Here is a 26,125-nt window from a genome sequence, read left to right on the forward strand (position 1 = left end):
TCTTTAAAACTGAAGCCAGGATAAAAACCAAAAGGTTAAGACTTGATACGAGGAGAATATCTTTCCATGCTACTATTAGGTCATTTCCCTTTTGCTGTATAAATCAAATTGTGCTATTGCTTCAATCTGGGATTATTTTATTGTTGGTGGTTTTAATGCAATACACGAAAAAATTTCTTTTCTTTGGAAGTATCATTGTGATATAACTTCAATGAGTCATTGTAATTGTTTGCTCATTAGCATCCGTAGGGATTATTTCAGTTATTTTGTTTCTTGAATCTTTTCCCTGTCTTCTTGGGCAACCCAGTTACCGTACACTTTTCAGGCAGTTCATTTGTGTATAATAATACTTAAGTGGCTTATTGTAATCTTGTGTGTGCGTGTGTGTGTCTGCATACACACACCCCACTCGGGCAGCCCCTATAACCCATTTTAGGAACGCTGCGGTCTTTGTCTCCTCCCGGTCCTGCCCTGGGATGGCTGCTTTTGTGCATGGTCCCTACGTAGAGCCAGAGCCAGAGCTTTGGCTTTTGAAGGACTCGGTGCAGAGTTGAGTAACAAGCTCCAGCAGGTTTAAGACTCTCGGTTATTTTTTTTGCCCGCCCCCCCCCCCCCTCCCATTGCCTGGAGAACTGTGGGGACCTGCCCATGTCCTTGGCTGCTGGCAACCCCAGCACCCAGACAAGTGCCGGTGCAGAGAGATGGAGGTCCTGTGCTTGATGCAGGTTTGAGGCTGATTATTTTCGCTACAAAGCGAGTGAAAAATAGCTCCCATTCTCTTTCACAGGGCTGGAAGAGTTACCTCCTGCTTTACATGCCCATTATTAGAGGGTGCCTCAACTGAGAGGTCCCACAGATCTGCAGATTTGGGCTAGGGAATAGTAAATTCCCTAGGTAGGGTCTCCCATCTGTACTTTAAGGCATTGCATATACTGCTGCTTTAAAGACGAAAAAAAGAAAAAGAAAAAAAAATGTGGAGGGGGATCAAGGGAGCGTTTGCATTGGCTCACTTGGCAATTAAAAATACGTAAGTGAAAGAATTGCCACGAACTTGCCCAAAGGGCTATAATAAGTAACATCCTGTATAACTAGTACATAAAGTGTGCTCTATTGTTTTGAATGAAATGATTGTGTTTGTTTTTAGGGTTGTTGGTTGGGGTTTTTTTTTTCAGAATTGTAACAGTTGGAATACAAATAGTCTCATGTTTTTCTAATTGCGGTAAACATATTTTAAAAATCGCTGTTTGATCAACTGTAAATATTACCAGTTCAGAGGTTAAATGCTGTTGTTGAAGTCATTCAGGGAAATCCAGCAGAAGTGTAAATACGGCAGAAAAAGCTAAACAATATGGCAAAGGAATATTTGCTGACTTAAGAGTGCAGGATCAACACCAATATTTTTCCAGTGATGCTAAACCTCTTGTAACTGCTAAATTGGATTTGTAGTTGAATGAAGTATCAGCTGCTGTTGGACAAGCCCATAAAGGCCGGACGGCTGGCCTTTTGTAGGCAGGGCTTAGAGGACGATTGATATGTTTTAGCACTTTTGGGATTATTGTGATTAGGAGGAAGCCATTCTGAATGATAGAGAAAAGGGTGTAAAAAACACAGTCCACAGCTGGTAAGCAGCATGTGTTTGCTATAAGGAGAGGTCACAACTAGTTGATCCTGCTGGTTCTGGCATTGATTGACAGCCAAGAAAACTTGATATTATGAAGCAGAGCCTTCTTTTTTCTCCCTCCCTGCCCTTTTTTTTTTTTCCTTAAAGAAATGATGCTTCTGTTGTGTAAAGCCAAAGTATTTTCAAAATCTGGAACACTCACTGGTTGCAAGCTAAATGTCCAGAGACACAGCTGCAAATCTGGAGTTGTTAAAATATCAGCTAGAAATGAGTATTCAACCCATATTTGTGAGAACGGTAAATAGGAGTTACAGAATTAGCTCTGATGCTTCTGTGTTTGCCTTTTTCATATGTGTTAGTCTGAACTAAAACCCTGTTTGCCATATAGTAGCAAATTTATGCTAAGTATGTGGAAATTTCAAGTTTGCTGAACTTGATAACTGTTATGCCTCTGGTATATCTGCGATACTTCGCAAGGAATAATAGATGTAAAAAAATATTTTACCATCCAGAAAACAGTTTTATCATCTTAATTTCTGTTAAGCACCTGCCCCAGAAAACATGTAGGCTATTTCATCTGATCTCCGCTACCCACTTGGAAACATAGTACCTTTTTTTTTTCTTTCTTTCTTTTTTTTTTTTTTTTTTCTTGTGAGCAGCCATCCGAAAGCTCGCAAATGCATATTTAAATAGTTGGATCTCTGACTCTTTTTAGTGGGGCCGTACCTCTTTCAAAATTTGAGTTTAGCATACCACACAGGAAAGAACACAAGCTTGCCAACTCCCGCTGAGCGTTTTTTCAAGCCTCTGAAAAGAATGAATTATTCAGCAGTAAGCATGCTTACAGCTGGCCATTTGGGAGCTTTGATGTGCGAATCAGGCGGTTGCATGAATGCCCTTATTGTCATGTTATGTGTACACAGTGTGTGAATTATTGAAAATAGTGAGGCCTGAGCCTCATCTGGTAGAGATTACAGTGCAGGCATGCTGGGTGAAGGTCTGTAATTGAAAATCCCCAGATGCTGTTTATTTGGCCTATGTCACGTGGCCTTCTGCAGAAAGCTTGTCTGAACAAAATGCTGCCTGCCTGGGAAGCGCCGCCCAGCCCCCTCCGAAGCCCTCGCAAAACCCAGTGTGCGGACGACTTAAACACCTGCCCATAATATTTTTAAAAGCTTAAATTAGATTTGCCTATAACGTTTAAATAGAGGATGCCTTACTTAGGGGTTTAAACTGCTTAGCCAGTTGTTGACTTGCAGAGCTCTTTTATCTACAAGAGGCTTTTTGTTAGCCAATTTAGCTTTAAAGCGTCTTCAGAAAGCGGCACTGGCAAATTTTAGGTAAGCTCTCCCAAAGCCAGATATTCTGCCGGCGAAACGGAGCAGAAAAGCAACGAGGCTGGGCACCGCAGCACGTGGCAGGGCAGCTCTTTCTCCATGGGCTACCAGCCTGGCCGCCCAATGTCCCTGTGGCCACCTTCTGATGGAGGAAAGCCTTCAAACCAGCCTGTCCCTGCTGATGATGTCCATGCACGGACCCCTGCCATGTCGGGTGGTATCAGGATCTGGCCCACGCTCAGCAGCCAGACAAAGGGCTCGGTGCTGCTTGCAGAGGCTGTCCCAGGAGGACGCTTGCCTGAGGAGCCGTGAGCTGGGCAGCAGGCTCCTCATCGAGCAAAACCCTGGTAACTCTCCAGATTTGACCCCTGGGCACAAGCGCATCACTTTTGAGATCATCAGGCTGCATAGCAGCTTGGAGGAGAGGTGACCAGAAATAGAGGTTACCAAAACCAGCTGAAAAGCTTTGCCATGGTGAAAATACGGCCATGAGTGTGACTTAGGAGATGAAATGTTTGTGCAGGTCTGTCCCCAGACTTTGCACTCAGGATGTGAAGTGGCTGTTTTGAGCCACAGTCTCACAGAATTTGGAGAACTTCATAGTATGTCCTTATCTGAAAAGAACAGGCCATTTGGTCATTTCTTGAATTGTTTTGCTGAGTATGAAAACTTTTTAAAATTAGCTGTTCATTTTCAAATTGCTAACCCACTTGATTTCCCACACTTGCCTATTTTTATCACATTCGGATGGTGCCAGTTACTGGGAGGGAGAAGGTTTAATTTGTGTCATTAATGTTCTAAATAAAGATGCCTGCCTGCCTTGTGGCCGGCAGCTCTGCAGGGATGTGATGCACCGGCTTGCTGCCCTATTGCTGGCGGGAACTGGCTTTGAGCAGTGATGCCTGTGGCCGGGACTGGGGAAAGGGACACAGCATGGCTGGGGGCATGTCAGCTGCTCACGTAGGTCCTGGTACAGCCTGTGGTGACCCCTGTACAGAGGTGGTGATGCTGATTTTGGGCAATAAAGGGGTTGCCAGTTACACCCTCCTCACCCAGGGGGTGATTTTCACCATTGGGGGCCTTGCCCATGCTGGGTGAGTGGGGCCGAACCCCCCCTCAGCACCAAGGGTGGCACCTGGGAGCCTCACGGAGACCTTTGTGGGGGCTGATGCTTGGCTGCTTTAGGCTGGTTTTGAAATCACGTTAGTGGGGGAGGCTTCCCTGCACAAGGGCCCTCTGTTAGAGCAACAACTGCCTCCCACAGGGAGAGGCGGGTGGGAGCCTCCCCACTTTGCAGCTGCTTCTACTTATTTTGAACAAGAAGAGCAGAAATGTCAGTCCTCCATGCTGCCTGTGAGGTGTCTGGGATCGCCGCACGCTCCCTGGTTTGGGGTGCTGCTCCTCAGGGATGGGGCAATACTTGGGAAGGTGGAGGGAGCCCATGCCTGCTGGCAGGAATGGGGCTGCCCTGGGGGCCACGGTGAGGCTTTGGCACCCCGCAAAGCCTCGCAGGTTTTCTAGCATCTGCGCTGTTTTCTAGCTGAACCTCCTTTATACTTTCTGCCATGGCTAAAAAAGATGTTCTGTTGTGTAAAATGCCTCTTCCTCAGAGGAAGTCCAGGGAGAATTATAGTTTGCAATTGTACTGACAGTACAGAAGGGCATGACAGATAAAGCCTGAATTTAAAAGGGGAAAAAAAAAAAACCCAAACCACAAGAAGAAGCCTAAATAAAATGTTGGTTGTGGTCCTTTCCTGATCCTTTCAAGATCCTTGGAAAATATTTCTGTGCTATGAAGATGTTTTATCTGATCGGGCACCTCCCCACACCTCTTTTTTATACCTGAACTAAAGCATTCAGAGGAGGAGACTGTCACAGCAGATGACAAGAAGAAGGAGCTGAACATTTACAGTTCATAAACCTGACCTCTTCTCAACTGCCAGGCAATTTCCTAGTTATATATGACAGGGAGAGAGAGGGAAGGCGTGTATGGAAAGTATTTCCACAGCTGAGCTCTTCTTAGAGAAAAACAGTTCTATTTATTAATGAGTATTTTTCACCCTAAGTTTTCTAATGGCCAATTAAAGAAGTTCCTTGAGCTTTCTTTGGTTTCAGAGTCTTCTCATTCCCAAGAACAGGAAAGGGTGTTTTTAGGATTATTAAGCCTTCCTTAGTTTAAAAATCCTCTCTGGGCCTTAGCTGACCAGGAGATAAGATCTTCGCTGTTAATATCTGTCAGAGTTGGTAAAGAAGAGTCACCAGTGTTTGGTAGATAACATAATGGCTGTAAACTTTTAGTTGGGGATGTCTATCTGTATATGTCAGGCAGTGCTTGTATTTGTGTTTGTGGCTTTTTGATAGTCCAAAAAAGAATTTATGACTTTTCTCAGATCATTTTGCCTGGGCAGAAGGTATTTAGTGAGCCTCATGACGCTACAGTATCTCCTGCTCTGGCTAAATCTGATGCATATTTATTTGCTGTGTGGAAGATATGGCTGTAAGGAAAACCTAAGGCTGTTTCCTCAGACACTTTGCATGCTTCCTTGTAGAGTTCTTCCTCCATCTAAGTTAAGCAAATTATTTCACCCTGTTGACTCTTCTCAAGCTAGGCTCCTGTTAGACTTCACCTTAAGGGGAAGCGACCACTTTACAAAAACACAGTCTTGTTAGTCATAACCCTGCTGTGCTAAGGTGGTGGCTAGAGAAACCCCTCCTTGGTTCAGGCCACTTCGTTGAGGGACTGGGGCTCAACTGGAGGCAGCACTTGACTGGTATTTTGAATAATACAGTCTAGACTTTCAGTACTTGGTGTTTTTTATGAAGCTGCTTTTCCTGTCAAGTGGCTGCCTGGGAATCTGAGCTTTCCTTTAAAAATAAGTTTTTAATGCTCTTGCCTGGGAAGAAAACCGTGAAACTGTGAGAAGGTTTAACTCTTCCTTCCTCAGCTACGGCTGAGGGCTGCGCAGGACTGCACTAACGGGCAAGGGGTGGCTGTGCTGTAACTCGTGCAGTGACCATGTATCTGAAGCATCTTCAGTACAGGCTGAGGGACCAGAGATGACAACACATCCTTTAAGCCCCCTTTTAGAGTCGCTGACCTTGCAGAATTGCCAGTTGCTGATAAGGACAATCTGACAACGCTTTTTGCACCAAAAAAACTAGTCTGTGTGCTTAATGTATGCACGTACCTGAAGATGTGCAAAGAAGGTAGTTTCTGGAAGGGGGGCATTCCCCAATTAAATGAAAATGTGCGTTTAGAGATATGGAAGTGTTTATACCACCTATCTTACTGGTGATTGCAGGAATGCGGTGATTTCTGAAACTCACCAGATTGCAGGGGGCTGCTCTTGCAGGCTACCGACCCTTTGGGCTCTCTGTTGCAGGCGGTGAAGTGCTTCTTCCTGGTTTTCTTTTAATTTTTGTGCACCTCTTTGCTGTCTGCTAGCCTAGTACTCACTAAAGGGACACTTCAGAGGTATAAGAAGTACCAAGCAAGAAGGTTTTTGAAAACTCTTGTCCAAAGCACGTTTAGTAGGATGTGCCATCGCTGTATACCTTTTCTGCTCCCTTCTCATTGCCATGGCCTCAGGCTCTTGACCTCTGTCAGTTTGTTTTCCCAAACCATATGATATTTTTCCATTGTATAACTTTTCCATCTAATATTAACGAAGAGTAGAGCAGCTTCGTTTCGGTCCATGCCCAGCACCTGCAAGTGAATTTGCAGTTCTGTCACTGTGAGGTAGCTGCTGTTACAGCACAAGGACATAGGGGAAGAGCACCAGTATGAAAACTTATTCTCCAAATTTGAAGTGAACTGTTCACTTCAGGAAGAACATGAGAAAAAACATGAGAACAGAGAGATACAGAGATCAAGCGTTCCTTAGTTTCACCCCATGAACACAAAGGCTCCTGTTCACTGCAAATGGCAGGTACCTTGTGGGCACGACAGGCTGCAGAACTTCTGTCCAGCCAAAAGACAGTGGCTTTGCATGAAATTAGTTAACTAAACTGCTCCTCTGTTTGCATATGGAAATCCCTCATTTGTGTGCAGGAAGTGCTGCTTGTCTGTGCAACTGTTTGCTCACGCAAAATTTACCTCTTGGAAGTTTGTCCTGAAGAGACCTGCTGAAGAGTTACAAACCTCTTGTCACCATTACAGTGGTGCATTGCAGGAAACCTGGCACACAGTCCGGACCAAAACAAAAAAGGAAACAAAGCTCTACTCTGAAGCATGTTGATATTTCATATTCTAGTACCCATTTAGCAAACAAACCACGGAAGAGACAGAAACCATGAGGCATTTGATACAAAGGGTGTAAAATAAGGCTCAGAGGGAGAGACAGAAATAAGAAGGAAAATGAAGGTCTAGTTTGACTAATTGTCTTCAGTCTTCCAGTCAACTAAATGCCCTTCAGATATAGGCAGGCTACTTTGAAACTTCCCTGTCTCTACCCCACAACATCAAACTGAAAGAGTTTGAGCCTGGTTGATATAATAACTTTCTGCATTCCCCAGCTATGTACTCATCCACTTTAAAATAACTTTGTGGGTGACAAGTTATGTTCTTAACCTCCCCATTTTCAGCTTGCTGCTAAATAATTTTTCTCATTTTCTACACATGGGCTGCTTATCCCCTGTGCTGAATGCAAATAACTCCATAACTTAGGACTTGTTGAACAAGTGTATTTAAGTTCTTACAACTTGTGGAGAAGTAACATAGTAAGCAGTGAAAATAAACAGGGCACCACATAAAACTGTGTTATCTTCTGTGTCAGCAATATTTAGGAAGGAAATTATTTGGAAAGAAAACGTTAGTTTGTATTAGGTAGCATAATGTGTGACTGAAGAAGAGTCAAATAGCCATTTTAGAAACTTGGAAATACTATAAATTTCTGAGAGAAACAGAGCTGTGAATAACAAACCACCATGTTGATTGGCTCCGCTGCAGCAGGAACGTAGGCACCGCAGGGTGACAACTCTGGTGCGTTGAATTAAGGGTGTGATTGACAACCTGCTGAACGGTCAGTCCAGGAGGCAGAGTGCTTCCTGGCAGGGAGGATGGATTTTGCTGTCCTCCTTGTAGCATGAAAACTTGGGGAAAAGCTGATGCAAAACTGTGACATCTGGGTGATTGGTGCTTTGGTTTGGGTGGCACATGACCTTCTCAAGAGCAGCTGCTCCTCCCAGCAGGTCTCTAGGTGGGTTGAGGGGCAAACATCACCCAGCACAGTCGGAAGCAAAACCAGAGGAGCCTGGACCTTGTGTCAGCCCCCAATATGGGGGATTCTCCAGTTAGAGATCATCCTGGGCACCACTGCTGGCCAAGGTGTGCCTCTGCCTGCAAACAGATGCAGGACTTTGGTGGGAAGATGCTGAACCGCATAGCCCTCTGTGTATTTCGCGTAGCACATAAAATGTCTGTTAAGGAGAGGGAAGAGAAATGCTGATGAACAAGAAGAAATAGTGATAAATATTTTGCAAAGGGGAGTAGGTGTAAGAAAACATAAGCCTCATCTGCATGGAGCTCATGTGTTTAAGTATGGTATTTTAATGGTGTTTATGGATGTGATGCTGCTTGTCCCTTATCATGAATTTTTCTTTGTTTCAGGTAGGAATGAATTGATAGCCAGATACATCAAACTTAGAACAGGGAAGACACGGACCAGGAAGCAGGTAAAATAACCCAGTGGGGAAGTATGCATGTCAGTGAATGACAAAACATAGCATTTTTGGCTGCAGTGGCTGTCTGTGCTTGAGCTCTGATGAGATGATATATTGACTTCACTCTTCAGATTAAATACATGCTGTTTAGAAAATATTTTAAACTCCAGGTTTTTATGTTGTGCATCATTTCAGTTGCGGTTTGAGGATGCATTTTTTTATTAACCTATGTGTACATGAAGCCATTATCCCCTGTATTCGGGGAAAAAAAATTCAGAAGTTGAAGCAGAACCATAAAACATTGTGCCTTATTTCTCTATCAGGACAGTTACAGAATATAATTATTTTGAGATGGTGGATAATGGAACTTCTAAAAGTCCAGACCATTTGCCTATGTAACATAGGTTATGAACCTTGGATATGAGCAGTAAATAAATAAAAACAATCTAGCAGGACTGATTATAATCACAGCTTCAGCTCATGGGCAGTACTTGCTACAGGATGAAAAAAATAATTAAAAGATTTCCCGAAGAGCCTTTAGGCTCCGGGTCTGTGACCACAGTAAGATTTCATTCATCAAAAGAGTCAGAATAAACATCCAACCAGTCTTAAGTCTTTTTCAGATGATTATCACATAACCACTAACTTATCTCATATGACTAAATCCTTTAATGTATAGTATCCACGGTGATCAGCAGCCTCATAGAAGGCACATGCTCTGTGTAGTTTATGCAGTGGTTACTAAACCTTTGCACTGTTTCAAAATGCTTCGCAAATCGCAGAGTCCCCTTGCTTTCTCTAACACCAAGTGCGAGATTCCCCTTCTCCCCACCCACGTGCGTGACAGAGGGGGAGGCAGAGGCTCATACACTTGCATGCTAGGCGTGTTTCGTAGCGCAGGGTAAGGTGATGCTCAGTCAGCACACAAAGATGGCCTGCTGCCAGCACTTGGGTTTAAAGCACTTTGAACTGGGTGATTTATTTTTTTTTTTTCCCTGGGTGGTGTCCTTTGTCAGTTAGGAAGAAAATGTATGTACGAGGGATGAAAAAAGACACGAGACGGAGAAAAGCCACAGTGCGTGGAGAAGGAGCAAACAAAAGATGGGCAAAGAAATCTAAAACAAAAGTCCAAGTCCCAAGTTCTGCCCTGCTATGCCCACGCAAGCTCCAAGAGTCAGGGGATATGCTGGGATCTTAAAGTTGCATCAGGAGTCAAAATGCAGACCTTGGGGCTAGATCCTTGGCTAGCATGTGCTGACAGAGCTGCAGTGAAACCAAGAAGGCTGTGATGGCTGACATATGGCCATGTTCTGCCTCTGTACTTGTACATCCCTCTATAGTGATTCATAAATCACTTTAGATTCAGTGTTCAGAAAAGTTTGATTTGCGTTACTTTTGAGTTTCAACTGAGCAATTAAACGTTACGATTATGCTTCTTGTATAACCTTTAACAGTACTAATATCCCACTGAAAGCAAAACAAATGAACACGTGTGAAAACTTGGTCTACGTGTTTGACTACAAAATTGCTTAGTAAGCAATAGTGTAACTAAATTACTGCAAACTGGTTCCTGAGTGGCTTCCTGGACAAGTCTCTGAAGGTGGCCTTCAGGGGCTGTGCACATTTATGTATTACTGTTTGCTTCCCTACTAAAAATACAGGCTTTTTGGTACTGTCGTCATGGAGTAGTCCTATAGAGGCAGGAAATCCAGCTTTGTTTCTCCTTTTCATTTGCTTTGTTCTTTCCCAGACAGGAATTGTAACTAACTTAGGAAAAATGTGCAACACCTGATACAGTATGCCCTGGGTCAAACAAGCGTGAGATATTTCACTGTAGTGGTTTTTACCAGCGTTGCAAGTTTTAAACCTTCTCACAGAGGGCTGTAGGATGCTGAGCACTACCGAGTGATGCTGGGCAGCATCATTAAATCCTCATCATCAATAGCATGGATTTCAGTACATGCCTGAACAAACAGGAATGTGAATGTGGGCCCAGGCCCTTTACTGCACAGGCAACAATTTCAGACCAGTAACTGGTCTGGTGTGGGACTGGGTTTACACATCTTACTAAAATATAATGACGATGAGCCAAACCTGGACATCAGTCATGCTGATGTCAAGTTACCGGTCCCCACTTACATCAGTGCTTTGTGGACTGGATGCTGAGATTGTCGAGGAAGCCAGCACAGGTTCAGGGACCTATGTTGTGCCAGTATTTTATCATTCGTGCCAGAATTTAAAGCGTTTCAGTGAGGTCAAAATGCAGCCTCAGGCTCCTCAGCAGAGCTGCAGAACACAATAAATAATGGATAAAACTTATCAGTGCCAAGCTATGTCTCGAGCCTAGTGGCAAATGGTCCGAGTGGGCGTCTGCATCCCTGGCAAATGGGGTAGAAATCCTGCTGGCTCCCCGCACAAGAGCGCAGGGCCTGGCCATGGATGGGATCAGTACCAAAGCACATGGGCTGCGTCCAACTGCGAACTCTGTCTTCTATCTTATAGCTGAATGCACAACCTGGTGGGTTACACTTTTTTTTTTTTTTTCTTTTTTTTCCCCCCCTTAATCAAGTCACTGCAGTGATGACCTGTATTGTTAAGCTAAGAGCTTGGTATCTGGCTGGGAATGTGGTATCTTTAACAGCAGAGCTTACTGAAGATGCAAATAACTTCCTCCCCTCAGAAAAGTTATGTTTTTAAAAAAAAAAATTAGACATTTTAAATTTGATTTGCTTTTTGTTTTTCTTTTGTTTGTTTGTTGTTTTTTTTTCCCTATAAACCTGAACAATGTAGGTCTCTAGTCACATACAGGTCTTAGCAAGAAAGAAAGTTCGAGAAATTCAAGCCGCCATTAAGGTACGTTTGGCTTGCCCAGTTGTAGGGGGCTTTTCATCTCCATGGTTACAGGCTTTTCCTTTGTTTCCTCCCTTCCCCTACCCTGCAGGTGTCTAGTCACATTCAGGTTCTTGCCAGAAGGAAATCTCGTGATTTTCATTCCAAGCTGAAGGTATGCGCTTTTCTGCTTTTGGGCTTGTGGTTGCTATGCCTGTCCCTTCCTCCTCCCCGCGGTGATGGGCGAGCGCCTGGTGCTGCCGTGCCTGTAACCTCGTTTTCCTGCATGTGGTAGCTGTCTGCGTCTCTTTGTGTTTAATCTCTAGTTTCTGCACTAGCATCCACATTAAAAACGTTGTTTTAACACTGTCCAAATGCAAAGTGAACTACTCTTTGTAACAGCTCAGCACCTAAACCTGATTTTTAACCCGTTAGCCTTTTTTTTTTTTTTTTTTTTTTAATATTTAAGTGCTAGAAGTGTATTTAAATACACAGGGGTTTTATGCACTTGTGTAGACGCTTTTTCTTTTTTGCTTTTTCTAGAGGGGTAATTGGGGTAATTGTTTTCCATTCCCAAATGTTTTTTGTCTGTGCTTTTGAAATGCTATCAAGAATACTTAAAATACATTGTTTATTCCAAGTGCCAGAGAGCACAGCTTATTAAGATTTCTCTAACTATATAAGGTGTTTCTAGAGTACAATCTAGCATCACCTCAAGTTACGTACTATTTACAAGATTCCCTGAAATTTCATTTTTTTAAGTAAAATATTGACTTTTAATCTTTGGAGAGCCTCAGTCAGAGTCCTGTTCAGGGAATATTAAGTATGTTTGCTTAATCTGATGTGATGAATTGTATATGTCCCCATTTTCCCTGCTTTCCATAAAATATATTCTAAGGCTAAAAAGAAACTCTTGGAAATGCTTAATAGGGGTTTCTTGGATTGCTTGTTTTTTTCAAGTTTTCCAGTGGAGATCTTGGGACCCTTTTTTTTGTGTTTTTTTCACATTACTTAAAAGTGGAAGAGGGGGGTTGGCAGTTTTTGCAGTTGATTTTTTCTTTTTAATAAAAAGTGAAGGAACTTGTAAATCTTTTACTTCCCTCCTTTTTTTCTTTTTGTCGATCCCCCCCCCGCCGCCCCCCCCCCCACCACCAGATGAGAACAAATCATGTTTTTGTTCTAGCTGAAAAGCAAAATGTTTCAGAAAGTAATTTCACAATACTAGGGGGTGAGCACTGCAGATGCTTACCACAATCCTGAAACTGCAGCGTAAGAATAACAGCCTGGCTTTGTAACAGGCCCCCTTGACAGAAGCACTGGGTTTTTCGTCCACAGTGGGCAGCATGCTGGCAAGCTTGTATGGCTGTTGGTGGCTGGCTTTTTAGCTGCACTGGCTGAGCAGTTGGGGTTCATAAAGAACAACTAAGACAACTTAAACGTACTGCTTTTTAACCGAGGGTGCAATAATACAGAGATATGTAGCATTTTAAGCTTAAAATGTCAATCCTTGATGCCTAAAATTAAGTACTTAAATAGGTGGCCTTACTTTCAGAGGCGCTTGGCACCAGCGGTTCCCAGGGAGTTTTGCAGGGGGCTGGTGAGCATTCAGGGCTACAAGAATCAGGAAGCCCACTTAGATACCAAAATACAGGCCTAGGAGCCTAACAAAAATATTGGATTTACTGTTCTAAAATATTTCCCTTTCTGAATGTCCAAAATAGTTTAAAATATGAGGACACTTATAAAGCAAAACATATTTTTAAGTACTGCACCTGCTGTCTGGTTTTTATTAAAGCCTTCCAAAGAAGGCAGAAGCTAGCTAAACCCTTATAATATTTGAGACCTCTAGTCTAGATGCTGTTTGCAGTAAATAGAATTCTCCGTTTCAAGGAGTTGCCTGAAGAAGGGAAGATCTGTTAGGGCAACAAAATATTTTGTAAGGGCTTCAGACCTTGCTGCCCCTTCCCACCTCTCAGGGGGCTGCAGCTCCCCCAGCGCTGAGTAGAAAGTGGGGGAGCTGCCATTTCAGTGCAAGGAATTAATTGCTTCAGGAAGTCCCCCACCTCCATGTTCCCAACATTCTGCAGGGGCATTTGCTTCAACTCTCTATGACTACGTGGCGAGGACAGGGTGCACAGTGGTGACGAAGATGTGCTGGCCCCTGGCCTTGCTGCCCTCCAGGTGTCACTGTCAGCAAAAGCTGCCCTAGCCCTTCCCCAGCGGGTCTTGCTGGCCAGTGGGTCCCAGGCTGCTCCTCCAGCCCCTCTCCTGGGCACTCATGCTGCCCCAGGATTTAGCTCCCCAGGAGCCCTGGCACAGCTCTGGTGACTCCTGCATGGGCCCCAGCCTGAGGAGTACCCAGAAAGGGCAGAGGAGCCAGGCTCTCCCCATCTCCCTCCTCTTTTTCTTGCCATTTTTGGTCTCAGTGAACTAGGTGCCATGGCACAGCATCTGCCCTCTTGCACAAGCCCCTTCCAGGGAAGTGGCAGCCTCCCACAGACCCCTTTTTCCCTGCAAGGAAGAGATGAAACTTTGATTGAAGAAGGTGCTGTAAGGAAGATGCCTTTATGAGAAAGAGAGCCCTCCTTGTTTCTCCAGGGAGCTGCAATTACCCTCTGGAAGCAGGACAAGATGCCAGTTTTGGATCTCAGATAAAACCTCTTTCCTCCAGACGAGTCAGTAGTGCTACCGCCCATTTTGATTTCTGTGTTGAACCACCTGTATGGTCCAGTGTCCTTTGAAAACTGCCTGAGAAGGACATCACTGATGTGAAAGGAAGACAAGATTCTACATTTTGGCATCTAGAAGTGCTCATTGTTTCGACGGGGGCCATTCTGCCAGCAGCCTGGACCACCCCATCAACCCCCTCAGGAAGATGATGGACTCTCATTCTCCTGGAGCAAGTGCTGCCTGCGTTTGCTGGTGAAGGGGTGACCAAGAAGAAAATGGCCAAGGGAAGCACTGCTGCTGACCTGGGCCGATCTTGCCCTTTTAACAATGAGCAGCCATCTGCAATTACCCTGTTCAACCTGTGATTGGTGGCATCTAGGGGAGCAGTCACTACTTAAAAGAACCACATGCATCTGATGTCAAGTTTCCCACCTACAGCATGAGGGAAAAGCACTCTGTGGACTGATGCAGAGGTCCTTCATGCCAGTCCGTAGCTATGAGCTCAGTCAGCTCTGACCCGAGGCCATCTCTGTCTCCCATGTTTCTTCCTCTTTGCCACCAGACATCCTCTTTGAGCACCTCCCATGCATGCATGAGGCAGAGTGTTGCAGAGATACTGGTCGTTCCCTGTGTGCCAGTGCTGCTTTAGCTGAAATAAGTCACGGGCAGGCTCTTGAGGATTGCAGGGGCATGGGACAGAGGCTCTTTCCCCTAGCTGACACCCATTGCTAACAGTTTTCTTCATAATTTCCTATCAGTCTTTCAGGATGTGGCCAATCTGTCCTGTTGACCTCAGTTGCTGGTCTCTTGCTTTGATGAAGGAAGGGTATAACAAATAACTCTTGTTCCCCAAGTACCTGCTGAGTTTATTTTATACTGAGACATGTTTCTGTCTCACCTTGGTCTGAATCCTGCTTATGGTGAGGAGAGGACTCAGCCGAATCCTTCTGTGTTTATCTTCTGCAAAAATCAAAATGGATGGAAGGGTTTCAGAGCTATCTGCACCCACAGCATTGGATGGAGTATTATTGAAGCTTACATAGTAGATTGAAACCTCACCTGTGTGCCATAAAGTCTGCTTAGTCCAGCAAAGTCCCTTTGCTTTGATGATAAGTGCCTACAGTCACTCTGGATGGATGGATACTTAGCCTGCAAGAAAAAGAAGTTTTGAGTGTAAATGCTGTTGCTGCATTTCACCACCCGTAGAGAATGTGTGGTGGTTTAACCCCAGCCACGCAGCCGCCCGCTCACTCCCCCCTCATCAAGAGGGATGGGGAGGAGAATCAGAAAGGAGTGTAAAACTGGAGGATTCAGACAAGAACAATTTAATAGGTAAAGCAAAAGCCACGCATGCAAGCAAAGCAAAACAAGGAATTCCTTCACCACTCCCCACGGGCAGGCAGGTGTTCAGCCATCCCCAGGACAGCAGGGCTCCATCACGCATAATGGTTACTTGGGAAGACAAACGCCATAATGCCAAATGTGTCCCGCCCTTCCTTCTTCTTCCCCTAGTCTATATACTTAGCATGGCGTCCCATGGTATGGAATACACCTGCCCTGGCTGTGTCCCCTCCCAATGTCCCGTGCCCCTCCAGCCCCCTCACTGGCAGGGCCCAAGGAACCGAAAAGTCCTTGATTCAGTATAAACATCACCCAACAACAACCAAAAACATCAGTGTCCTATCAACCTTGTTCTTATACCAAATCCAAAACAGCACTGCACCAGCTATTAAGAAGAAAATTAACTCTATCCCAGCTGAAACTAGGACGGTATGGCGCTTGAGCCTTTCCAGGGTTGTTGTGCATTTTAATTCTTTTTACAGCAGGAAAATACTCCTATGTTAGACATGTTAATCATGATTTCTTGAGGTAATTAAAATCTTCCTGAAGTTAGAGACATTTCTTCTCATGAAAATGGAAAAAGTGATTGAGATAAAGCTGTCCTTGGAGACAGATCTGAAAGGCAGCTCCTCTTCATGACATCTCCTCTCATGCGGGGGCTGGAGGAGGCAAAGCAGAATTTTTAAGACTAATGTTGTATTTCTGTGTCGAATACACCAGCCCATAGTGTTACGCTGCAGCATTTCCCACCTTTGCACTGATAGGTTACCCAAGTCACCTCTGTCCATTCAGGGGAAAAGTTGGATTTGAAGATGTGCATAAAATAGAGAGTAAAGGTCTTCACAGCAGGATATACATCTGTCTTAGACTTTCATTTCACATATTTTTTCATAGTGCAAGATTAATTAGACAGAAACAAAAAGAAACATTAAAATGCCTATAGTTCACATGTATTACATGTTTTAAAATCCATTATTCTACATACCGCATTGAAGGATAAAAAGAAAATATTGTTGTCAATTATAAAATGCTAAAGATAGCTCTATACTTTTTAAATGAACAATGATAAAAGCCTTGAAAAATTCCCTTTGATGTGAATGGAGTCTTCAGCATTTTGAAATACAATAAGATGAATTAATTGCTACTCATTAGGCAGCAAGTTGGGACAGCTTTGAATGCGCATTCTCTTCTTGGCATTAGCTATTGCCTGGCTGAAATAGCCAGCTTTTGTATTTACTCCTGTCTTCTCTAATAATAAGCAAATTGGAGATCAGGGCTAGAAACACTGAAGTGCTCTCTATCTTTTGTCCAGAACAATTGTATATTGTCATGATTTGTTTATCTTTTTTGAGCTACAGCTAATTATTGCAAAGGTTATTTGAATCAATGCAAGATCTGAGCAGAAATAACATCTGCAAAATTGCTTATTAGGAATCTATTTTATGTTAGTGTTACTGTAATACCCATTTTGTGAGCAAATTGTTGTTTCTTCTCATGTCTTTTTTTTTTCCCTTACAAGAAAAGTTTTGTATTTTAAATATTGGTACGGGTTTTAAGTCTTCTTGAGTTAATACTGTGTTCTGTTGTGCTTACTTTTCCTCATACTGTCTTGATTTTTTTCCCAGAGTCATAGATAACATGGTATTCAAAGCCCCATTTATCATTCTACATTCTAGGCTAACAGTTTTTATTTTTTGCTGTAGAACTCGTTTGAACTGATTGATTGAATTATTCTTCTGTTTATGTTGGATTAAAAGAAAGTCAAGCACATATCCTTCTGTGCTTGTCATGTAGAACTCTTGTTTCATGTGGGGCTTTTATGGATATTAAGATTCATAATTGGATGATACTGGGGAATTGTTATTATCTAATTTAACTATGTATTTTGCATTCCAAAAATAATGGGTGAAAAGTAAACCTCAAGGGCCTGATTCATTAAAAGTTACGTAGTCTCCTTGGATTAGATTCTTAGCACTTACACCTTCCAAAACCAAAGTGTTAGCAACTGCAGCCAGAAGCAGTCAGCTAAAACAGGAGGCAGATCCTGATCTCCATTACAGTGACGATATTTTAGGGGTTTAGTGGAACTAGACCAGATTTTCACTGTACTGTAAATTCACGTTGGTAACAGTCGCTACTAATTACGTACCACAGCAGAGAGGACTTTTATATGGGGAGGGGAAGGCAGCGATCTAAGAGTGCAGTCTGTTACTTAGTACAGTGTCATTCCTGGGCAACAGCAGTCCCATCAGAGCTCATAAATTAAGTAGGGTCAAGCCAGGTCAGGGCCAGCTGGGACTATCCAAGGAATACCTTAAGCTCTGGCAGGATTTAATGATTCGGTAGGAGATACTGTCCCTCCAAGCCTCTGCTGAACCTCAGCATGGGACTCTGCAGCACGCTGGCCCAAACTTTTATTTTACATACGTCAGTGTAAACCTCATTGACCCGAAAGGATTTATTCCGGCTTTACACAGCAGCACAAGTGAGAGCAAAAGCAAAGCCCTTCTGTCTCAGACAAGATAGGAAATCAAAGTCTTAACTATTTGAGGTCATTAAAAATCCCACAATGTTCCTGTTTAGAGTAGGGGTGTTAACCCATTTGTCCTGGCCAAATTCCAACCTGGGTGATTACCGTAATCTGCCTGTTTAAATTACCCCTGCCGTTTTAATTGGATATATTACTTCTCTTGCTGCCTAAACTGTGATGTAATACTATTGTGTGTTATTAATCAGTTACCAAGTTTCATCCCAGAAGCAACCACAGTGCAATGATAGGAAGAAAGAGTTATTCCCTCCTTGTTACGAGTGCTCTCCATTACGGCATAAACCCCCCCTAACATATACTTGTTTGTTTAAGTGGCAGACAAGCTAATATTTCAGTTTAAATAAACAGCTTTAAAATGTGGATTTCCTATTTGTTTTTGAAGATTATGAAGTGTGCCTGATTATACAAGCATAGGCCACCACATTGCAGCTCTCCAAAACATTCCTGGAGCTGAAGGTACCCTTTTGCCAATGGAAGTCAGATTCACTTATGTATTTTTATTTGACTTTGGGTTTGATTTCTTTGATGTTTGAATGTGAAGTAACAGTTACTTTGAGAAAAACTGATCCTCCAACTATGCAGGGGTTCCTAAGCCTACAAAAGGTGAAACTTCCCATTGATGTGTGTTGGCTTGAGTCTGCTGATTTCCAGTGGAGCTGACAGATCTGTCACCATTGGGAAACTTTGTAGGAGTCATTGAAACTCCTCAAGACTAGCCCTGTTGCAAGGGCTGTATTTCTGGCTGTCATGCTAAACATTTTTGCTTTCTCTCCATCCTCCTGAAAATATAATCGGTCAAAGAGGATGAGATGAATTGCCACCACAAAATGCGGAACATTCTAGGGTGAAAAGCAGCAACTGACAAGAAGGAGGGCACATCTTTTGTTTCACAATGTGAGAAGAGATGTTTTCTCCCTCCAAAAATTACTGTTGCTGTTCCTAATATTCAGGATCATCAGGCTCACTGCTAATGGCAGCTAAGAGCTCCACAGGACAGTCTAAGTGTCCTTCCTTTTGTGAACAGAAGGTCTTAAATGAAGTGTAAATCTTTGAAAATTTTTCTTGGTTCATCTATTATGGTGGGATTTACCTGCCCTAGCTGGTGCCATGTAGAAGCTGGGTGTCCAGGCTCCTTCCTCTTCTAGTCCTTGGACAGCAATAATTACAGAAAGTAATGCACTCCTGATGGTTTCAATGCCTGGTGAGGATGAAATACATTGTCCCCTGTAGGTGCTTACTGCACTGACAATAGCAGGGGGTTAGCCAGCTGCCTTAGACTGGAGACTTCAGGTGGCTGAAGTGAGGCATGGTGAACTATGGCACAGATAAATAATTTACCCTGGGCTCAGGCAACTCCCAGCTATGGACTTGTATATCTCTAACAAAGCTTTTGCTTTTAAATTCTACTTCAGTTCAGTTCCTCCTAATGGTAAGGGCATTATAGCAGCAGAACAGTATGAGTTTGGGAACTTGGCAGGAGCACAGGCACCGGCTGCACCTTCCCGTGGTGGCACAGCGTAGCTGCCTGCAGCTGTGAGGCGTTGCAGGAGAGGAGGCTGTAGTGCCACAGCAGTTCTGGGGAATAGCAAGATAGTCACGAAAGCAGTGCTTGTGTAGTTTGGAGGTTAGTAGGACCCAGACACGTTTCTCAAATCATGCATTTCACACACAGGGGGGTATCAATCCCCTGTACATTCGGTTTTGTTACGATTCAGCAGACCGCGGGTAAGACACACGGTTTGGCATTTCCAAGCCCGCTCACCTAACAAAAAAAGGGGCGAAGAACAGAAAAGTTCGGTGGGTCTAACATCTCCATATTGCTTAAGGACATTTCCTCGTTTTCATGGTAAGAGCGAGTGTCCTTACTGTGCAGCAGGTCAGCTTTCTGGAGAACTGCGTGAATCATGGGGCACTGCCACCTCTTTAACACCCACCAAAGCGTTTTTTAGCCCCGTGGTCTGCAGATATCCAAAGGCTGCCAGTAAAACATGCCATGAGCAAACCTGCTGTGCGCACCCTCCTACCCCTGGGGCAGGCAGAGGTGAGTGAGAGGTGACATCCAGCTCTTACCCGGTGAATTGGTTGTGGTTCTATGGGAAAGCTACAAGTCGGAGAAACGGCCGAGGTTTGTTCACACACCGATGGGTGCCGTGTCCTCCCACCCACTGCACAGAAGCTGCTCTGTGGGTGCACGGTCAGCAGTCCCCGACGCTCGGGCCGCTCAGAAAGCAGTGTCCAGTGCCACTGCGCAGGAGGCAGCGCACTGAGCCCGCAGGTGTCGGTGCTGCTGCAGGCAGCGCCACAGCCATTGCGCTTCAGGCTGGCACCCTGCGAGGTGCGGAGCAGGGATGCTGCTGGAGCAGCTACTCCCCTGCTCCACCTGCTGCCCTCCCGGGCTGCATCCCGCAGGGGCTCCTCGCGTGGCTCAGGGAAACAAGCTCAGAGACAATCCCCTTCATTCAGTATCTGCAGCTTTCACTCAGGGAGGTGAGGGTTATCCCTCTATCCCTCCCCTGTGTTTTGTTGTTAGCCTCCCCCCCCGCCCCCGCCTTCCTTTTAATGAATCAGTCCCTAGGTGAAAATAATGCATTCGTTTAAAGCTGATATTAATGCTGAGCAAACTGCTCTTCCTTTGTCTCTTACTATTTTGTTCATATTTTGCTAAGAATCTGCTATTCTACACAAGTATTTTAATAAACTGTTTGTTGTTGTATCCAGGTAACAAGCATGGTAAGTATTTTAACTAAACCAAGTATTATGTACCTTAGCTGTGCTTGGCAGAGATTTTGGCTAGCTTTTCCTGTACTTTCAGCCTGTGCTGTTTCTAAAGGAGCTATTCAAAGGAAGAAAGTGCTCACCTATAGTACTACTACATACAAGCTTTAGAGGGAGCATATGTGCAAAGGCATATATCGTATATAAGAGCATGCATCTCTTGCCAGCATGCTTGCTACTTTGCTTGTAAAAATAAAACCAGAAAAAAAATCCCCCAAACTCCTTGCCTAATACTGCTTGTGTTCCTTCATTCTAAGTCACATACCTAAATATTAGCACTTATTAATACAGTACTTCTGGATGAGGAACCCCACTTTACCAGATAGTAACGGTCCGTTGTTACTTATTTTACCTGACCTAAGATACCCACTTAGTTAACACTGTTGCATTAAGAGGCTTTCCTTTTCTATTCTGTGATCATACGTGATTGGCAGTGACTAGGACTCCCAGCGCTGCTCTAATACAAGTAATCGATAACAACCCGTCTTTTCTTAAACTTGTTCCTGTATGCTTGAAAACAGCAGAAATTTTATGGCTGATTGTTTTCTTTGGGAACACTGTAAATCAGTAAAATACCAGAATTGGAAGTTTAAAATGTTATTTACATTTTTGTGATTTAACTTCTAAAATACTTATCGTAAAACAGAATCCAAATTGTTTCTAAACCTGTAAGCATGAAGAAAAATCTGTCATTGTTTGTGAGTCAGTCGCAGTTCCGTGTTCTCATCTTACAGCATAATACGAAAGGCAAACTTCTCTTGGATCTAAATGATAGAGCTCAAATCTCAGTGCTCCCTGTCTTGCCGGCAGAGCCTTAGCAGCACACTGTGTTTAGTCCAGCCTGATTTAAAATCAGCAGAATTTGCCCAGATAAACAAGTGGGCAGTAGTTTGCTCTCCCAGAGCTTCCTGCGTGTTGGCAGAGCAGACTGTGAGAATTCAGGTCTACCATGTATGTCTGAGAGGAGGTTTTGCCTTGAGGTAGCTTGAGTGTTAGACTCCGTGCTGTATTTTTTTTTTTCCCTGCATGGTTTGCTATTTTTGCATTTTCTGTGTGGCTTTTTAAGTTTTTAGTTATGTGCTTGTAGCTGCAGTTATTTAACATCATTTGTTGTGCCAAATGTTTTAAGACTCCGTGTAATTGTCATATTAAAGGATCAGACAGCAAAGGACAAAGCACTCCAGCACATGGCAGCAATGTCATCAGCTCAGATAGTCTCAGCTACTGCTATTCACAACAAGCTGGGCCTGCCAGGAATTCCCCGTCCTACATTTCCTGGGGCACCTGGGGTAAGTTGTTAGCCGAGTCCCAAAAAAACCCCTGTATTCTCTAACAGCGTTCAGTAGAAAACTAAGGCTGAATGAATGGATTAATGCTTTCACTTGTGTTTGCAAAAGGAATCATGCTTGTTCAGAAATATCCAAAATCTTTCAACAAAGAAAACAATTGTCGGTCTGTTTGTTTGCTTTTCCTCTTGCAGTTTTGGCCGGGCATGATTCAAACGGGGCAGCCTGGATCCTCACAAGAGTAAGTCTGAAAATTAAAGTGTGCTTCTATATGCAGTGTGGGGCTGGCTTGTGCACTTTGCTGCCAGAAGCTATCAATGAGGCAAGAACTTGCACATTTTTCCAAGAAGGAGGAAAAGATAGTTGTAGGGAAAGGAAGAGCCTTTACAGGGATGTGAACTCACATTCAAAAAGCTGTAAGGGATTCCAAACCTCAAAGCTGAGGCTGAGTACCTAATGGGTACACTCCTTTTTTCTGTCATTGCATGGTGAGATGCAATGATAATGCCAGGGAAACAGCTGGGGAGGTTTTGCTTGTGAATAAGTTTCCAGTACAAATACTTCCATCCTCTTTTAGGTACGTGAGCAATGTATTTGGAGGCAAGGGGAATTTATTTAAGGTATTTAAGGAAGCCTTTGCCCCTCTGGTCAAAGGTCCACGGGAGTCTTTGTACCCCTGTAGTGCAGTGTCCTCTGGATTTATTGGGAATCAAAGCAGTCACCATCCCTGTTTGCTGCGACAGTTGCAACGGGTGGGTCAGGTTTCTTGCTGCATGACAGCACAGATGAGCTTCTGCCTTTAAGATGATGGGTGTAATTCTCATCTCACCCTTTCTTTATTACTTCTTTACTGTCTGTCTGTTAAATATGCTATGCAAGGAAGAGAGGTGTGTGTGGGTAAAGGTCATTAACCGTGTCTTTTCTTATACTATGTGGCTCTAATGGAATTTACTGTGAATGGCATGGTGTATGATTTTTGTGTAACTCTTTATTCCAGCGTAAAGCCATTTGTTCAGCAGGCCTATCCCATACAGCCATCAGTCACAGCTCCCATTTCAGGTAATTCTTACATTTATACTTTGGAAAGACTTGAATTGTGTATTGAATGTGATGTATTAATTCCTGAGATGGACAGAGCCACTACTCCATGTCTAACGCTTCCTGTAGCTAAACCAAACGCCAGTCTCAGTGTCCTATTTTCTGATTATACCTGAGGGAAAATCATTGGGTTTGGGGTTTTTTGTTGGTTGTTTTTTGGTTGGGGTTTTTTTTTTGCATTTTAGGTAGGAAGCACCAATACATATGCAAGAAATTGTAATGTGATCTCCAGTCAGCATTCCAAATTGCTGTAATGAGAATAAGCCTTAACTTACTTTAAACTGAGACTAAAAACTCTTCCAAAACCGTATATGCTTAGCCTTAAGTATAAAACATCTCTGTTTATCTGGTTATTGATAACTCTTCCCTCTCCTGAAGGTCCTGCTCTGCCTGGTACCACTTTGATAAGTACCTAATGTTTATTCTGACTTCACTTGCTCAAATTGATCAAGCCCTTCCCATGGCTACTTCCCTACTCCTTTTCCCAAGTTTGTTTCATGGCTAGTTTCAGGAAAGATCATGATTTCTTTATAGATGGTAAATAATTTTACATCTCCCTTACCAAATGACACCATGCTTCTGACTCTGAACTGGAGTTTTCTGACTCTTACCCATTTTTCATGATTTCCTAACTTGCTGCTATTTAATGCTTAAAACTAAGACTGTCTTTCTGCATCCCTGATTATTTCCTTTTTCGTGATATCCCTAACTGATAACATTGTTTTCTAAGGCAGACATTTTGAATAGCCTTTTTTTATTCTTCCATGTTTTCTCTCAGAATAGGATTATTAGCATTTCTAAATCAGTCAAAACTCATGCATGAGTTTTTGCTTCATTAGAATTGCTGTTCATGTCTAACCAGTCACGTTTGTAATTTCCTATTTCATGCAAGCCTTACACCTTCATTGCCTAAATTTGAGGGTTGGAGACAGGTACCATACTCCCATTACGGGATATGGACACATGCTACCTGTGACCTCTCCCTCCTTCTCAACCTAGTTTAGGATTACCTTTGTTTTCTAACCTTTGGTGCCTCTCCCCTGCCTTCCTTGTGCCTGTGTCTCTCCCCTGATCAGTTTTGCCTTCGAGCTGCTGCTGCCTCTCCCTTCTTCCTTTACAGTCTTGTTTCCTTCTCGTCTAATTTCCCATGATGAGGAGCAAGAGATAGCATTTATTTCTTCTCTTGAGGTGAATTAGAGATGGTGGTTAACATCCCTTCTCTCTCTAGATCATGTCATTCCCTCTTTATTATCAATTTAAAACCTTATTTTTCTTTTCAGGGTATGATTTGGCTCTCTACAATAATTATTTTTTATTATCTGTAATATAATGCTGCCTAAAAGCTCCAGAAGAAGTCAAAGACTCAATGTGCAAATAGATAGTAAGAGACAGTCCCTGCCTTGGAAGCCTTATACTCTAAATAGGAGAGGGGAATTGAGAGTAGCAGGAAAAATAGGCAAGAAGAGGTGATTTACTTGTAACATGTGGCACATTAGGAGCCAGAAATAGGGGCCAGTTCTTGACTCCCAAGGCAGTAATATCTTGTGTGAGTCTTGCTGCCAGTTTCTGAGGAAGGGTCAGGTATAAGTCTATGTGAACTCTCTATAAATCTCTATAATCTAGTATATAATTTAAACAAAATTTCTACAGTGAGTTACAGCCCCAAGGAAACAAAGAAGTCAGTCTTTTATTTGCACCATTATTAGCTTGCTGGGTTGCGACCTCTTTTTCTACATATTGTTCTGTGGTTTTCCAATTTTAACTCATTCTGAATTCATTATTTGCTAAAATTAATACAAACATCCAAGGGCTGCATGCATAATTCCCGATTATATTTAACTCGGAGAACATAAACTGAGGAATTGTCAACTTCTGCATGAAAATGGTTCCTTTCTTTTAGGATTTGAGCCTACGTCAGCTCCAGCTCCCTCAGTGCCTGCGTGGCAGGGCCGATCGATTGGTACGACCAAGCTCAGGCTGGTGGAGTTTTCAGCTTTCCTTGAACAGCAGAGGGATCCCGAATCAGTAAGTGTTGCCCTCGTGTCCGCTAATCTTCAGCTTTTCTTTGTTGCTCCCTACATTCTGAGGATGCTTTCCAGGGTTAAGCCTGATGGAATACACATGGTATTTCTGCATTCGCTACTGCTCAGTGTAATATTCCTTTTACCGTAGTACTGTGTTTTCCTTTCTTGCCCTCTTTTTGCCCATTTGCAGAAGTGAGAGGCCTCTCTGAAAGCAGGCGTGCTTTGATATGGCACCTGTCTCACTGTTGACCTAGTTTAGCAGTTGTACCAAATCACATCGTCTTTTTGGCAGTAATTCAGTACTTTACATTTAAATTAAAGCCTAATCTGTTTCCTAGCAGAAGCAAAATTAAAGACGTGCATAGAAACTGTGCACATTATTTTCAGTACCTGACATTTGGGATGCCTCTGAGTATCAGGATTATCCCTTTTGGTTCCATCTTCCCAAGCATGTACCATTTAAGTGTATCAACATTATTTTTATTTTTGATTGAGGTTATGTATCTAGATGTCCAATCATTCAGTCTTCCTTGATCTTTAATTGTGTCTTGGGGTCCAATCCAAGGTTTGGATTTTTTAGGGATTTTTTTTTTTAGGAAGCGTTTGGTTTTGTTTTGCATTTTAGTCTGCATTCTATACCTGCAAGGGTAGTTTATGAAGTTGGCTTTAATATTTCATTTAGTCCAATAAGCCTTGAACCTTGATATTAATCATCATATATTTACCAAGAACATTTGTTAGTAGCCTAGCACTCTTTCTACTGCATCACAAATAAATAAAAAGAGCTTCTTTCCGCTTGAACCTGAGAATTTTTAATGAGAGAATTTCTGAAAAGCAAATACTGTCATGAATGGGTGATACAGATGGGCCATTCTTGTTCAGATTCCTGGTAAAATACAGCAGCTTGAGGCAGAGAGAAGCTATCACTTGCTCCT

The 26,125-nt window shown here is 43.2% G+C and overlaps 1 protein-coding gene across 11 annotated transcripts in view; it reads left to right on the forward strand.

Moving 5' to 3' along the window:
* The window catches only part of TEAD1 (TEA domain transcription factor 1), a 161,657-nt gene that overhangs the window by 105,614 nt on the left and 29,918 nt on the right, over nt 1-26,125 (forward strand). For 2 of the 11 annotated variants that reach the window (XM_055813824.1, XM_027778399.2), the window contains 8 exons: nt 8,567-8,631; nt 11,410-11,472; nt 11,561-11,623; nt 20,726-20,737; nt 21,937-22,071; nt 22,263-22,309; nt 23,066-23,127; nt 25,067-25,191. In XM_055813824.1, the coding sequence (XP_055669799.1) occupies nt 8,567-8,631; nt 11,410-11,472; nt 11,561-11,623; nt 20,726-20,737; nt 21,937-22,071; nt 22,263-22,309; nt 23,066-23,127; nt 25,067-25,191 (572 nt within the window). Of the gene's footprint in view, nt 1-8,566; nt 8,632-11,409; nt 11,473-11,560; nt 11,624-12,638; nt 20,246-20,312; nt 20,738-21,936; nt 22,072-22,262; nt 22,310-23,065; nt 23,128-25,066; nt 25,192-26,125 lie in introns of those variants that run through there. The other 9 variants (XM_055813826.1, XM_027778401.2, XM_055813831.1 and 6 more) reach the window with 7 other exon arrangements.

This window comes from Falco peregrinus, chromosome 9 (assembly GCF_023634155.1).
Source record: "Falco peregrinus isolate bFalPer1 chromosome 9, bFalPer1.pri, whole genome shotgun sequence".
Classification (NCBI taxonomy): domain Eukaryota; kingdom Metazoa; phylum Chordata; class Aves; order Falconiformes; family Falconidae; genus Falco; species Falco peregrinus.